Source organism: Carlito syrichta, unplaced genomic scaffold, assembly GCF_000164805.1.
Source record: "Carlito syrichta isolate Samal-C Ts95f unplaced genomic scaffold, Tarsius_syrichta-2.0.1 Scaffold302608, whole genome shotgun sequence".
Taxonomy (NCBI): Eukaryota; Metazoa; Chordata; class Mammalia; order Primates; family Tarsiidae; genus Carlito; species Carlito syrichta.
The window spans coordinates 397,103-412,530 of record NW_007246704.1 but is presented as its reverse complement, the minus strand read 5'-3'; the positions used below and the strand labels follow the sequence as shown (position 1 = coordinate 412,530).

General features: G+C 62.1%; 1 protein-coding gene across 1 annotated transcript in view; it reads right to left on the bottom strand.

Annotated features, from left to right (window-relative positions):
* ADCY7 (adenylate cyclase 7) overlaps positions 1-15,428 on the bottom strand; it is a 24,069-nt gene that overhangs the window by 6,064 nt on the left and 2,577 nt on the right. The window contains exons 3-16 of the mRNA XM_008057019.2: positions 14,848-15,009; positions 13,990-14,139; positions 13,342-13,490; positions 12,087-12,198; positions 9,558-9,685; positions 8,212-8,370; positions 7,783-7,915; positions 4,816-5,010; positions 4,466-4,500; positions 3,841-3,924; positions 3,571-3,643; positions 2,319-2,416; positions 855-939; positions 130-672 (exon numbers count right to left, since the gene is read on the bottom strand). Coding sequence (XP_008055210.1) covers positions 130-672; positions 855-939; positions 2,319-2,416; positions 3,571-3,643; positions 3,841-3,924; positions 4,466-4,500; positions 4,816-5,010; positions 7,783-7,915; positions 8,212-8,370; positions 9,558-9,685; positions 12,087-12,198; positions 13,342-13,490; positions 13,990-14,139; positions 14,848-15,009 — 2,106 coding nt within the window. The remainder of the gene's footprint in view (positions 1-129; positions 673-854; positions 940-2,318; positions 2,417-3,570; positions 3,644-3,840; positions 3,925-4,465; positions 4,501-4,815; positions 5,011-7,782; positions 7,916-8,211; positions 8,371-9,557; positions 9,686-12,086; positions 12,199-13,341; positions 13,491-13,989; positions 14,140-14,847; positions 15,010-15,428) is intronic.

Below are 15,428 nucleotides of genomic sequence, written 5' to 3'. Positions count from 1 at the left end.
AGGCGTCGGGGAAGGAGGACATCGAGGGGTGTGGGAAGGGGATGTCAGGAGGGGAGGGCGTTGGGGAGGGATGGCATTGGGAGAGGGGAGGGCGTCGGGGAGGGAGGGGTAAAACCGCCCAGGGCCCACCCAGAGCTCAGACACAGCTTCAGGCGGGGCCAGGGCGGCATTCCAGTGAGCTCTCTTGTCCCAGGTGACTCGAGGAAGTGGTCTCAGGGCACTCTCCAAAAACCAAAGCTTGGGGGTGGGGTCCTGGCTAAGGATGGGAGCTGGGGGGCACAGACAGGCACCCCAAGGCACTTTCTGCAGCGGCGTGCCCAGAGCTGACTCATCCCCTGGCGAGGAAACTGAGTCTGGGGAAGGCAGGACTGCCTCGGACAGAAGGGCTAGCGTCCTTTGGGGCCGGCCATGACACTCTCCGGACGCCCCGTCCTCCTTGCATGAACATCCCAGGGGGAGGGGCTGGATGCCCACTGAGGAGAAGCTCCCGGCCCACCCGGCGGGAGAGGGAGAAGCGGAGGCAGCTTTTCTGACCCCCAACTCTGCACCCACCACCACGGCCACGGTGAGCAGGCTGCCGATGGTCAGGATGGCCAGGGACAGCCGCAGCAGGGGCTGCGTCTCCACGCTCTCAGACACGCCACGCAGCAGCCCCCACGCCGGGCAGCACCTCTGTGGAGTAAGAGGATTCAGCTGCCCAGAGTCCACAGCCGGGACCAGGAGGGGCCCCGCCAGCAGGCCTGGGGAGTCAACTGTCCCCGAGGCAAGGGGCGGCGCCCAGCCCCACCCGGAGCAAGGCCCACCAGGCTCAGCAGGGAGGACTCCCGGGAGAAGTCCCAGGCCTCCCAACTCACCAGGAACTCCGTGGCGAAGCACAGGCCCAGCACCAGCCCCAGCGTGCAGGCTACCAGCCCGAAGGACACCCCCAGAGCCACCGTCCTGGGGAGGAAGAGGAAGGCCTGAGTTCAGGCGGTCCCTTCCATACCCAGCTCCCCAGCTCAGCTGCCACAGAAGGCACAGGAGGCCAGGCCCCACGTGAGGCTGGGGTCGACACCACACCCCTTCTGGGACCACGCGAACAAGAAGCGTGTTGTATCTGGCACATAAAAATTACCTAAGCGTGCTCCCTATTTTGTCTCTATCAAGCCCGTGACCCAACTGCCCCCCCAAAAAACCATCAAGCGGCTGACCTCAGCTCTCCCCACCTCACATCCCCCACCCCTGTCCCCCACCACAGGGCCCTAGAGTATCTCAGTGACTTCTGCTCGATGCAGTGCCACTCCGGACAAATCATTAACCCTCTGAGCAGGTGATGGTACCTATGGTTTTCAGGGTCTATCCTAAGATTCCACACACCAAAGGCAAAAATTGCCAACTAAAACGCCTACCGATCACAAAGATAATAGGAGACTGAGAAGGTGAGACATTGGGGAGTGAAGGGGCCTGTGGCACAGCAAGCTCATTCCATTAAAAAGTGCCGGCCAGGCACAGTGGCTCACTCCTATAATCCTAGCACTTTGAGAGGCTGGGGCAGGAGGACAGCTTGAGCACAGGAGTTCGAGATCTCGTTTCTACAAAAAAATTTTTAAATTAGCCCAGGTGTGGTAGGACGCACCCATAGTCTCAGCTACTCACGAGACTGAGGTAGAAGGATCACCTGAGCCCAGAAGATTGAGGCTGTGATAAACCGAGATCATGCCACTGCACTCCAGCCTGGGCAACAGAATGAGACTCCCACTCAAAAAAAAAAAAGGGGCTGAGCTCAGTGGCTCAGCCTGTAATCCCAGCACTTTGGGAGGCCAAGGCGAGTGGACTGCCTGAGCCCACAGGTTCCAGACCTCATCTATACAATCAATCAAAAATTAGTCAGGTGTGGTAGAGCACACCTGTAGGTCCAGCTACTTGGAAGGCTGAAGCAGAAGGATCGCCGGAGCCCACCAGGTCAACGCTGGGGTGGCCGTGAGCGTGCCACTGCACTCTAGCCTGGGTGACAGAGTGAGACTCCAACTCAAAAAAGAAAAAACAAGTTTAGGTGTTGGGGGCTGAGGCAGGAAGATCTCTTGCAGCCAAGATTTGAAGACTCCCTTGGGCAACAAAGCCACCCCTATGTCCTCCAAAGTCAACAAATAAAGTGCCCAGGTGGCTCCAGGCGTGCGGCCACAGTCCTGGTCTAGCAGCCAGGGCTCTAGCAGCTGGGACTCCAGCTGCCGCTCCAGTCCAGCCCAGCCATGCAGCTCCTTGCAAGTGTGCCAGTGGGTCCCGCCACAGCCGCCTCCCAGCCTGGACCCCGGAAGCCTGACCCTCTCCACCCGGCTGACCTGGGCATCAGCAGAACATGGACGAGCAGCATGCAGACGAAGATGAGGCCGGCACAGGCGAAGTCACGGCGGGCCCGGGGGATGGGCGCCAGGCGGTACTAGGGCAGCAGGGGCTGTGAGACCAGGGGACCACCTGCGGGGCGTGGGGCCCCTCCGCAGGTCCCGCCCAGCTTACAGAAAACGCTCCACCCCTGAATCCCAGGGGCGCTCCATTTCCAAATGTCCACTCCTGCCTTGATGCAGTGGCCAGCGCCTCCTGGGAGGGAAGGCCTCCCTGCATGCCCACCCGCATCTATTCCAAGGCCCTTGCAGAGCTCACGGCCCCAGGTCCACAGGTGGGAGCCAAGACTGAGCTCCCAGAGCTGTCCTCACCCCAGACCACGGAGGGAGGTTGGGCTGAGCCCAAACTGGCAGGGCAGACCCCGCACGGGCCCTCCACACAGGGGCTGTGGAGCCGTCAAGCCCCCCGGGGCTTGGCGTGGGTGAGGAGACCAGGGCCCAGAGGCATCCCCCATGCCGGGAAAGTACCTCTGCAGAGTAAAGGAGACCAGTCGCCCAGAGCCCACAGCAGAAGGCCATGGGCAGGCTTCCTGACCTCCTCAGCCAGGGGGCCCTCAACTCAGGGAATCCCCCCAGGAAGTGCCCCGAATCCTGGACACCGGATGCCACTTCCTCAGGCTGAGGAGGAAGGGGAGTCCCCCGGGAACAGTGAGGGCTGATCCCGTCCTCTGAGGGCCACGCCCGAGGCTGAGGATGGCCAAAGCCTCTGGGAGCCACCACTTCCTGTCTGTGAAGGGGGAGCAGCCCCACATAGCTGAAGCGTGAGGGCTAAGTCACATAACGTGTGTGCCTGAGACACGGCCAGCACCCACGGGGAGCTCAGTCAAGAAACGGCACGATGGCCACAAAGGCGGCTGTCACTGCAGCCAGATGGGAGAGCCCTCAGGGCCTCTCACCCCCGAGGCTAAATTCTGGGTCCCCTGCCCAGGGCGAGGCCGACGTCAGCCGAGGCCCTCGTGCCATATCCACTGGGCCCTGGCGCCTGCTGGAGCCAAGTCTGGCGAGCGCACATGGGCGAGTCCCCAGTGGGCGTCGGGTCAAGGATGAGGCCCACAGTCGGGACAGCCAGCTGGCCACACCAAGCCCGCCCCCAGGATTCCCAGGATGCCCATGCCGATGGGCCCATGGCCTGCACCCCCTTCCCAGGCCTGGGAGGCTCTGCTGCTCTGGCGGAGGCTGCCTGGGCCCTCACCTCTCGCTCGAAGCCCTTCTCCAGGAAGATGGACCCGAAGGTGTAAAAGTCGTCAGACTTGGAGCAGCAGGGCCTGTGGAGGGGTGGCAGCAGGGCAGGATGGGACAGGACGGGGCCACGTCCTCCGGGCAGTGCCAAGGGAGAGGGAGGAGCTAGCTGGGCCCATGCGGGGGCTGGGCCGCCAGGCACGGGACACGGGCACGGGGTCGGCCTGCCTGTATGGGGCCCATCCAAGGGGGTGGGGAGGGACGGGCAGAGGTCCCACCTCACCTTGTGGAGCTGAGCCCCTCGATGGCTGACAGCATTTCCTCATCGTATGAGTCATCCTCCAACCGCCCCCTGGGGGACATGCTCCTGGAACCAGACACCCCGACTCATCACCCAGGGACCCCACAGCCAGAGGCAGGCATATATGAGATGACCCACTGTGGGGGCTGCCAGGTCTCTGATGTGGGTCCTGGAGCCTTATGTGGAATGAAGGAATGGGTGGGTCCCATGGAGGCCCAGAGAGGGCAAGTGAGAGCCCAGCGCTGGCCAGAGGCGGAGGGGTGGGCAGACCCCAAGCCCCAGCCCAAGGCTCCATCTGCTATGCTCATGGGTCAGCATCAAGATCAGAATGCCCACCAGTATCCCCTTCCCTCCCACCAAGCCCACTGACCCCGCCACAGGGCAGGCATACAGCAGATGCCCAATCACGCCATCCGGAGTAGCCGGGGCCAGGAAGCTCTTGAGTCCCAGAAACATTTTGGCTTAGGCCATGGTGTGGAGGTCCTGGGCTGGGCCTCACAGAGCTGCCCCAAAGGGTCAGGGCAGCCTGCCTTGAGGAGGTGGCTGTGACAGGACTTGGCCAGGAGGGCAGGGCACAGTCTGGCAGAGAGGAGGGCAGCACGTGTACCTGTCAGGGATCCGGCGAGGCCGTGGGGGAATGGTCTGAAAGGGAAGGGAGGAGAGGACGTAGTCATTCCCACAAGGCTGGGCCCTGAGGTCCATCACGGACAGGGGTGTCACCTCCGTGCTCCCAGGTGCACGGGCCCAGTGTCAGAGCATCCAAGCTGCAGACATCCTGAGCTACAGCTAAACGCCGAGGACAGGGAGGCTCTGGCCACCTGGAGTGTTCTCCAGATGCCTCTGTGACCATCTTACAGGTGGGGAAACTGAGGCTCGGAAGGAAGGGTGCCCTCAGCCTCTGCTCTCAGGGTCCTCCCCAGGGCTCCCGAACCCAGCTCCGGTGTGGGAGGGGCCTACCTTGGGCCTCCGCTCGCCGCCGGCACTGGGGATTTCGCCGCTGCTCACACTCTCGCGGTGGTTGAGGTGCGCGAAGGGCCGCGCCGCCCCCCAGGACTCCAGGTAGCGCGTCATGCGCACCGATGCCCGCATCTTCAGCGCTGCCTCCCCTTTGGGCTTGGGGAGGTGCTGGCTGGGAGGGGGTGGCTGCTGACTCTGTGGGCAGACAGACAGGCCTGTGCCACCCGCCCCTCAGCCGGAAGGGGCCTCTGCCACCACCCGGCTCTCCCCTAAGTGTACCATGGCCCTGAGTAGGGCCAGCCACGGAGAAAAATGGCACAGAAGCTTCTCAGCCTCAGGCCCCTTGGAGTGCAGGCTGCTCCTGGGGACCCGCTGGAGCCTGGCGCACTCGGGGCTAGCTGTGGGGCCCAGCCTGGCAGCCTATCCCTACCCAGTCGCACCTCTGCCTCCCTGGGAAGAGATGCGGGGTCATGTCTGAGGCCTGATGCCCTGCCGGCCTCTCCTGTCTCTTAGGGTTCCCACAAACACCACGTGGTGAGCTGCCACGGGCACCCTGTCCCCCTCACCCCTCTGGCCACATGTGGCCCACACGTGTTGATGCCTTCTGTGGGGAGGGTCCAGCCTGCCCCTGGGCAGCATTCCAGGGAGTCCCATGGGGCAGAGGGCCATCACCCGCCGCATGCCTGCAGGGCCCGGCACCAGGCCAGGCCTTGGTGGCTTGTCCGGCCCGGTTGCAGGGTCAAACTGCCTCTCCTATGGACAGCACAGAGCCTGAGCCCCAGAAAAAGGGCCTGCCTGAGCCTTCCCCCGTCAGACGGCCAGAGGACTGGAGGGGAGGAAGAGAAAGATGAGGCCACTAGGCAAGCTTAGGCCACCCTCCAGCCCCACAACATTCTCCGGCCCTCTGGGAGACCTGCCTCCTGGGGCCCCTGCAAACACCACGCAGAGGGTACCTACAGTCACAAACTCTAGCCACAGCATCAACTTTTCTGGAAACATCCAGCCTCCTTTGGGGCAGAGTCATGTTGATGCCCTTGGCGCCTTTGTCTGCTTAGCCCGAGGGAGCAACGTGGATGTAGCTTGACGAGTGTCCCAGAGCCCGTGCAGGGCCTACGGTGAACAGCCCGGAGACAGGGCGTGCATGTGTCTGCTCCCCTCAACTGTGCCTACATAGCACCCAGCCATTCAAGTTCAAGTCCCTGGCACTTCTCTCAGCAGGGAAGCCGGACCCCCCAGCTCCCTGAGAAACAACTAAAATAAGCCTGTGCTGAAGACCCGTGGGCCTAAGAACACACTCGCCTGCTCAGCATGGGCACTGGAGTTGCACCAGCCCCTGGGGCCTTGACCTCCATCCAGCCCTCAGCGCCCTCACCTTGCCCGGCCACCCAGCACAGGCTGCCCCATCACTCAGCACGGGGGCGGGGCCCGAGCCTTCGGAAGCACCTCCACGTCCACAACCTGGAGCTAGGACGGTGCCAGAGACGAGAAAGGGACTGTCCCCAAGATGGAAGAAAGCCAGGGGCTTGGTCGGACTGGGGCGTGCTGCTGCTGCCCTGGCAAGGGGGTGTGGGAAGTTCAGTGTCCTGTGATGGAAACCTCTGGAAGGAACACCAGAGATGTGCCACACTGGTCCTCTTTGGGGGTGTGCTGACTGGGGACAAAGGATGCCAGGAAAACTTTCTCCAGCATGCCCTCACGCCTGTGAACTCCCACCTATGTGAGGGAATAGTTAGACAAGCCGAGGTGGGGAAGGGGCTTGCCTGTAGAACACAGGCTGCCAGGTAAGCGCCACCGAGACAGCCTTCAGCTGAGTATTATGTTTGAAGTTCATGTTGGCCTGCCCTACAGGTGGGTCTGGAGCTGGGTCTGCTGCTGCCTTCTGGGTGGGGGGCTCTGCCGCATTCCCTCAAAGCCACCCAAGTGCCTGCACCCAGCCAGGCGCTGATTTCGGTGGGGGTACGGTCTGGGGTAGAGGAGCCCACCTCAGAGTTCACACCAAGATACATGCAGAAAAGTGATAAACACAGGGCATCTGGAGAGCAGGAGGGGTGTTCCAGGCAAAGGGACCCACAGGCAGCCACCAGCTTGGCAATGGAGGGGAGGAGGTGGCCAGGAGGGGTGACAGGACAGGTGCACGGGAGGGGGCTTGGAGCAGGGCCCAGAGTTGTGGGGTGCGGGGCGAGGGACTGGACCTCATCTAGGAGGGGTGGGAGCACCCAGGCACTCAGCAGGGGCTTCCCAGATGCTGACTCAGCACAGATGGTGCCCCACAGGGCTGGGGGACATCAGCAGGACGAGACCCAGAGGGGGCCCCGCCAGGACAACGGATGTGTGGGGAGGCTCCCAGGCCGGCCCTTGGCCCCCTGGAGTCTGACAGTCAGACCAGCGCCCGGCACAGTCAAGCTTTCGGGAGAGGAGCCGGAAAGTCAGGCCAAGCTAGCCCCAGGATGACTCACGGAGCCGCGGCCAGACAGCTGCCCTCTCTGGAACAGGCCACGCGGGCAGTGGCAGGCTGGCGCCAGCCTCTCCCTACCAACCCAGGGTCCTGGACAAAGCTGGGTCCCAGGTCAGAGCCCAGGACACACGGTGGCTCCCTGGCCATTCCCTGCTTGCCTGAGTCTACCCCAAAGCATGTTTAGAAAATGTGTCTTTTGCAAATCACAGCCACATGGAAAACAGACTCAGTGGCTATGGTGTGTACAGTGCTGATGGTGTGATGGACATGTGGTGTGGGCACCCTCACAAGAGGGTAGGCCCTGCTGGCATTCCATCGCAGAGAAGAGCACAGGCTTGGAGCTGTCTGAAAGCCAGGGAACTCACTCCCACCTAGACAGGCCCCTTCCCTGACCTCACCACAGCCTTCAGAAAACACTCTCCCTCCGTGGGGGTCTCCCCAAGGTCTGGACCCCACTCCCCAGGACAGTCCCGCTCCCAGCCCCCCAGCCGGCTGCGTCTGAGCCTTCATACCCGGGGATCGATGACCAGGTAGGTGCGGATATTCATCTCCTTCAGGTAGGGGTCGCGCTGCTGCCCGTGCCCCTCCTCCACCTCGTACGCCTTGTCCAGGTGGTTCAGCGTTGCCTCTGTGATGTGCACCCGGCTGGAGAAGATCCAAGTCATCCGTACAGAGCAGCACGGCCCAGAGAGGGCTGGCACCCACCCGGGGATGCACAGCAGGCCAGGCCAACCAGAGCCCCAGGCCGGTTCCCCCCACTACAAGGTCACTGATTTCATCCCCTTCCTCCATGCCTGACTCCACCCTGGTCCCCCTCTGTCCTGAGTCATACTGGCCTCTGCCCCCACCTTGGCCTGAGTTGGCCCCTGGCTCCTGCCCTCCTCCATCAAGAGTCAGCCCTGCCCTCTGCTGCCCTCGTGCACAGTCCAGCCAAGCCTCACCCAGGAACTCCAGCCGCCTCCATCCTGTTGGCCAGGGACACGTCATGGGACCACACGTCGTACTGCCACTTGCGCAGCCCAATGACCCCACACAGCACGTTCCCCGAGTGTATGCCCACACGCATGCTGATGTCCACGCCCGTGGCCTCCCGCACCTGCCTGGAGCAGAGCGGCCCAGTCACCCCACCCAGCCAGGACCCCAGGACAGGCTGCAGGTACTGGGTCTGGGCGGAGCACAGGGAGGGAGGGGGATGGAGCGGGAGAGGATGTTCTCAGCCTGCTGGGGCTGCCTCCTCAGAAGGGGCTGAGCACCCCATCCCTGGGAGCATACTAGCAGACATGAACTCCAGGCTGGGCAGGAAGGAGGTCCAGCCTGCCTCTGTGGCTGAGGGTGACGGCCCTCAAACACCATCGCCGGGCGCCTCCCCAGACTGGCAGGTTGGTCAGGGTCTCCAGAGGGGCCCCGGCACCACCCGAAACCCAGCACAGACGAGGCACGTGCAGCCACCTGGGGCCTTCTCTACTGCCAAGTCCCAGAAACAGGATCCTCGGGCCCCAAGGGTACAGGGAGCCCAAGGCTTCCTGGACACAGGACAGCCCCAACATGAGCAGGGCCTCTGAGTCCCTGTGACAGGTGAGGGAGGACAGGGGAGCAGCTGGCACACATGCCCCTGGCAGGGCTGGGCATGGACCACATCTGCCAGGGCCAAAGCCCAAGGGGCCTGCACAGCCACCCAGTCTCTGTCCACAGCCCTTCCTGCCACACAGCCACCTCTGGTGGGAGGCTGGGATGGGCTGGAGCTGGAAGCTGCACCTTCAGGCAGCCCAGCATGCCCTGGTTGTCCCCCCGGGTCAGTGTGGCTGGGCCTGCCTGCCCACACAGAAAGTTTTTCCCACAGACCCGGCTGCTCAGGCTCATAGAATCTCTTGGGGATCAGATGTTGTCAGAAAGTGACCTGGAGGTCTCCCTGTAGCCCAAGGGTCAGTCCCTGTCCTCATGGGGTTGGTGGGGGCAGGCCACAGATGATGCCTTGGAATCAGCCCCCGAGTCTGAAAGGTCCTCCCGCTGTCTGCCCTAAATCCTTCCTGCTGTTGTCGCTAGGACTCTGTCCCTGGGGGGATCAGAGCCCACCGGCCCATCCTCACGTCATCCAGCTCTGAGCTGCTGAGATGTTTTCTGGGACACAGAGTCACAGGCAGACCCAGAGGGAGAGACAGGCAGCCACTTTCACCCCGAGTCTCAGCTTCCTCATCTGTAAATGGGAACGATGCACTCCCCACCATGCCCTGGCAGCAGGAGGGCCTGCTGGGGACAGGGCCTCATGCCTGGCCTGCCCTGTACCTACTTAATGGCCTCGCACATGTCCAGCCCCATCTTCACGCAGTTCCGGGCGTGGGTGGGCAGTGACACGGGCAAGCCCGACACACAGTAGTAGCAGTCGCCCAGGATCTTGATCCGCATGCACTCGTTGGCCTGCAGGGGGCAAGGGCGAGGCCTGTGGGTGGGACATCTGGGGCTGGGGACACCATCGAGCCATCTTCCCGTCCAGGGGAGCCAGGCTCTCTTCTGGCTGCCTCCTGGGGCACCAGACACCAGGAGCAGCTTCTGGGCCCAGCACAAGGACGGGGGACATGAGGGCTCTCCAGGAAGAACCCTGAGCCAAGAGTCAGGGGTGAAAGCAAGTGTGACTGAGGGCCTGTGGGGGAGGGGCTGCCTTGGGGGCGGGGCCTGGAACCCGACAGGAGCTCTGGGGGGCCCTCGTGGTTGGCTGACCAGCAGGCAGCCTCATCCTCTGACTTCAGTAGGGAGAAGCCAAGGGGACTGGTGTGGGTGCCCAGCTCCCCTCTGCAGGGTCACCGGGGCCAGACCCGCACCAGTAACAACGGCTCTCCAGGTCTGGGCCCGATTCGTGCCCGCCCCCTCCCACTCCCATCAGGCCTGGGTCACCACTTGGCGCTCTCAACCAGACCCTGGTCACCTCATCTGCCCTCCCTCCAGCTGTCCCTGTACCGGATGGGCCCCTGTGATTAGCCCTTCACTGCGCCCCATCCAAGAACGCACTCTGAGCGTCTGCCTGATGCCTCCGCTGGCCCATCTGACACACACTGAACTCTGTGTGACCGGAGGGACAGGAGAATGGTGGCTTTCCCAGAAAGCAGGCAGCCTTGGGCGGCCTGGCCGCCCGGGAGCCAACCGTGGCTCCAGCGGCCTCATCTCTCTTGGCGCCAGGCCCAGGACCACACAGGACCCTGCATGGCTCCCAGGGGTCGATGGGAGGCCAGATGCCAGGGCTGCTCTGCCACAGCCAGCAGCTGCCCTGTGCATCTGACACTTGGAGCTGGGAAGGCATCCTGAGCCCAGGAGCAATTCAGGCCCCGGGAGAGGAGGCCCCAGCTCTGGGAGGAGACTGCAGGTCTGGAATCCACTCACTGACAGGAGAGGAGGCTGGGACCTTCTGCTGTTTCTGCCTGGGGACTGGATGCTCTGACTGGGAGGCTCCACTTCCCCACCTGTGCCGTGGCCATGCCTCCTGGTCCTGCCGGGGAGGGAAGGCTGTCCACGAGAGCAAGGGACACCCAGGGCTTCATGGCAGCGAGAGAGCCAGCCATGGCCCGAGCCCCAGGACCCCAGCCTCTAGGGTCTCACTCCTGGTGGTTCAGTAGTCATACAGCTCCTGAGAAGGCTCCAGACCAAAAAGGCCCTCCAGGTCACTCAGTCCATGATGCCAGGATCAGACAGCTCTCCAGAGCACCCTGGCCAGGGGTGTCCTAAGGAGCGTGGTTACTGCCTGGGATGGGGAGCTCACCCCTAGTACCTCCTACAATTGAGCAGCTCTGATCATGAAAGATTCTTCCCAGTGTGGGGCCGAACCTGCCTCCCATCAAGTTCTAGATCATTGATTCGCCACACACAGAGTCACATGGGGGATCTCAGAAACTCTGATGAGTGTGGGCTAAGCTTGCGGTGTTTGTGCTAAGCTTTCCATGTGATTCCAATGTGTAGCCAAGATAAGTAGCAACTGCCTTAACGCTAACACTTCAATCTCTAGCGGCCACCGCTTTCAGGAAGCCTGCCCTGGCCTCCTGAGTCTGCGCTAGGGGATCCCAGGCTCCTGACCCTCTGTGTCCCTCTTCAAAGCACATAATATATAGGTTGCGAGCAACTTGAGTGCAGGCCCGAGGCCCCCAAGCTCAGGCCTGGCACTCGGAGGTCTCGGGGCCACTGAGACCATCAGTGAAAACCCTCCTTGCCCAACACCTGCTCAGCACCTGCCATGACCCTCAGCATCCTCAGGACAAGCCCCACTCCCCGGCTCACCCTTCAGTTCCTGCATGTCTGACCTTGTGACCTGGCCCTCTCACACACTGAGCCATGGGCACCCATTCCAGGGGCACACAGAGCTTGCTTTTTGTATACGCTGTTCCCCTGCCCAGAACATCGTTCCCTCTCCTACTCTGATCTCTTTTCAGGTTTCTCAAGCTTTGATGTACGTGGATTCTCCCGGGATCTTATCAAAGCAGACCCTCCAATGAGGCCGGCGTATTCCAAGGTCCTCCTCAGCTCCCAGGTACAGTGGAGGCTGCAGGGCTCACCCAGTGAGGGTGGAGCCCTCCTCCTCCAGGCAGACTTTCAAGCCCTCATCTGACCCCTAAGCCCCCATGAATACCCACAGTGTGCACTGTCAGGCTCTCGCCTGGCTCCACGCTCTGGCCACCTGGACCCCTACCTCTGCCATGAGGTGCCTGGAATTGTGTGCACTGGACACTGAGATTCAGCCATGGTCTCCCTATCCCGACCGTGGCAGGTGCCAGTGCACGATGCTCCCATGGACACAGCCGGGGTCCTGGCTCTGCCCCACCAGCTGGCGGCTCACCTTGGCGATCTGGTCAAACTTGCCGAAGAGCTCGTTCAGCACCACCACCAGTTCCTTAGGGGAGCAGTCGCTAGCCAGCCGTGTGAAGCCCACAATGTCTGCGTAGAGGATGCTGGGGGGGAGTATCAGAGTTGATCCTCAGGGGCAGGCAGCACCAGGAGCCCAGGAACCCACCAGCCTGAGCCCCGTCAGCCTGGCTCTTCCTCAGCCTCTGCAGGGCTGGGAAAGCCACGCCAGCCACAGAGTTCCGGCGGCCTCACAATAAGGCAAGATGGAGCAAATCCCAGAGTCTGCAGATGCCCTTGGCCGGCACCGGTCCCATCACTGCCGATGACTGAACTGTGCTCTTACAGGCAGCTCAGAACCCGTCCTCCCTTCTTACGCCCAGAGGTTGGCCTCAAGCACAGGCTTCAGAGCTAAACTCCCTGGCGAGATGAGACTCCGTGCTCCCTCTAGCCAACCTCCATACCCAATGCTTCACACATGGCAAGTTCTCACAATCCCTGCAGGACTCCCACTCTACAGACAAGCAAACTGAGGTTCAGGGAGGTGACGACTTGCTGGGAGGCCAAGAGCTGTCACCGACACCAGATCTCCCTGTTCCAAAGTCTGTGAGCTCATGGTTTATGCACAGCCCGGACAGTAGGCAGCAGGCCAACCTTGGATGCAATGCTGATCCTTCAGGCAGAGAACTCAGGGGAGCTCACAGTATCCACATCTACACTTAACAGCTCCCAGTACCCACACCTATACTTAACAGCTCATAGTATGCACATGCACACTTAACACAGGTCGGTGTATTCAAGTAAGATCCAGTGACCCCTTTGAATGAGCCGAGGACAGGTGTCAGAACTGGGGGACTCTTGGTCATAGAACCCTGGGGGACTTCACCTCTTTTTGGGGGGGGTCCATGTCCCTTTGAACCCAATCTGAAAGGATCCCTTACTTCCAACAGAAAGTTTCCTTTGCTCACGCAGAGTTTTACAATTTGGGGAGCTACTGGGTCTTCCCCAACACCAATCTGAGCTCTCTAACTTGAGAACCTTCATCCGATCCTCACTCCAGGGAAACAAATGGGGAGACTGAGGCCCTAGAAGGAGCTAGATTGACCCGAGAGCCCTGCCATCCCCAGTCCCTGTGTGGGCTGACATCTGGGCCTCCAGACAGGATAAGGGGGCCATTGCTGGGGCCAGGGAGGAGGGGGGCCCAGCACTGGGGACACCATCCGCACACATGCAGCCCACAACCTGCCCACCTGACATTCTGGTGCCGCTTGACGTAGAGGCTGTGGAAGTTGTTGTCAGGCACATAGTGGCGGTCCCCGCGCTCCTTAAGCCGCTCGATGATGGCCAGCTTCATGCCCATGGAGATGTGGGCTGGTAGCACCGAAAGCAGCAGGTTTTCCTGGGCACAGGTGGGTAGACCAGCAGGGGGACCGGAGAGGAACAGACAGGATGGAACCAGGCTCCACAGCCTCTGGCCCCCCTGCCCACAATGCTCCTATCTCTGCTGGCTCACGTCCTGCCACTAGCCCAGCTGGATGCCCACCCCCCAAGTCCCAGCAGCCCTCAGCTGTGGAAGAAAGGGCTCTCTCTCTAACTGGGGTGGTTAAGCTGGTCAGTGGGCAGCCTGGGGACTGGCCATGCACATGGCTGCTCAAGTGTCTCACATCCAGCAGAGAGGAAGAGGATGAGGTATGTGGGGCTGAGGAGATGGCAAGGAGGCCAGGACAGGGAGGCTAGGGCAGGGAAGCTAGTGCAAGGGGGCCAGCACAGGAGACCAGGACAGAGAGGCCAGCACAGGAGACCAGGACAGAGAGGCCAGCACAGGGAGACCAGGACAGGGGGGCCAGGACAGGAGGGCCAGCACGGGGGCCAGCCGTGACTGGGAGAGGCAGACCCACCTGTTGGCGCTTTTCAATACGCAGCTTACGACGGATCTGGATGCACTTGACCGTGTAGGTGAACAGGTCTCGTGAGGCATCCTGCATCTGATGCTTGTGGAAGGCACCCGTGAGGTTCCCGCACAGGAGGATAATGGCGTTGGCCAGCAGCTGGGGGGCCAAGGGTGGGCTCAGTCGGGGGTCTGGCAGGGTACCCATTCCCAGGTGGTCTGGAGATGGCAACCCCATCATCTACTCTCCCCCAGCCCACTCCAGCTGGCACTCTTCCTGGGCAGGCAGGGAAACTGAAGCCAGACAGGACTACAGGACCAGGACTCCAGCCCTTCTCCGCATCTGCCAGGCACAGTCCCTGTCCAGGAGAGCTTGGGTACCAGAGTCCAGGGAAGCCCGTCACTTTTAGGGAGGCAGAAGCGGCCACACAGTGGCCGGGACCCAAGAGAGTGCTAGGGCGGTCCCAGAAGGCACAGCGCCTTGCTAGTGCCCAGAGCTCCAGCCTCTATCCTCACTAATACAAAGAAAAGATTCACTTGATGCAAAGGCACAAGCTACGGTGTACTGGGACACTCCTTGGCCCCAGCAGGATGGGCCCCAAGGGAACTAAACCCCAGGAGCAGGACAGGGCCTGGACGGTAGGGGACCTGGGTGGCAAGGCCTAAAGGGGAACCATGAGAGACCTCAGGGGAGCCCTGGCAGGCAGGGCCAGGCCTCGGGGGGCTCCAACTCTGCCTGGCCTTGAGGCCGGGTGTCTGCAAACACGCAGAAGCTACAGCTCACCCAAATGGCCTCACCCACCCCTCCACCCAGATCGCAACTCCCTCCCCAGAGGCTGGTCCGCCACCCATGTCCCTCTCCACTCACCTGCCGCGCCCCCTGGACACTGGGTGCGGTGAAGGCCCCCATCAGGGCACTAAGCACCAGAAGGTGCGACGTGGTGGAGAGCATGCCTACGGCCACAGCTCCCTGCATGCTGAGAGGCAGTAGCGTGTACGCCACGAACACCACGAACAAGAAGAAGGGTACCTGGGGACAGGCACAGTGAGCATGGCAACTGCACGCCCAAGCCCGGGACACAGCCTGAGCGGATGGCGCCTGCACCCTCTTGCCTCCCAGGAGGCCCCCAGACCCCTGGATGCTGAGCCTTGGCAACCTGCCCACCACCCAGCGCCCTGTCTCTAGCTGGCCCGCCCCACTCTCCTGTGTAGGGACACACAGGGAACAAGAGGAGGTCAAGGTGCTCCTGGATCGGGCTCAGCAGCAGTGTCCGTGGTTTCCCACATGCTGATTTACTGTCTGAGGTCAAGATGGAACCTCCCCATGAGTGAGACTCCAAGCCCTGAGACCCAGGGAGCCCCCGTGACCCAGGGAGCTCCTGCCCCATGACTTCCCTCCCAAGATGGTAATTACTGGAGGGCTGGGCAGGGCCCACTCACCTGCTGCCT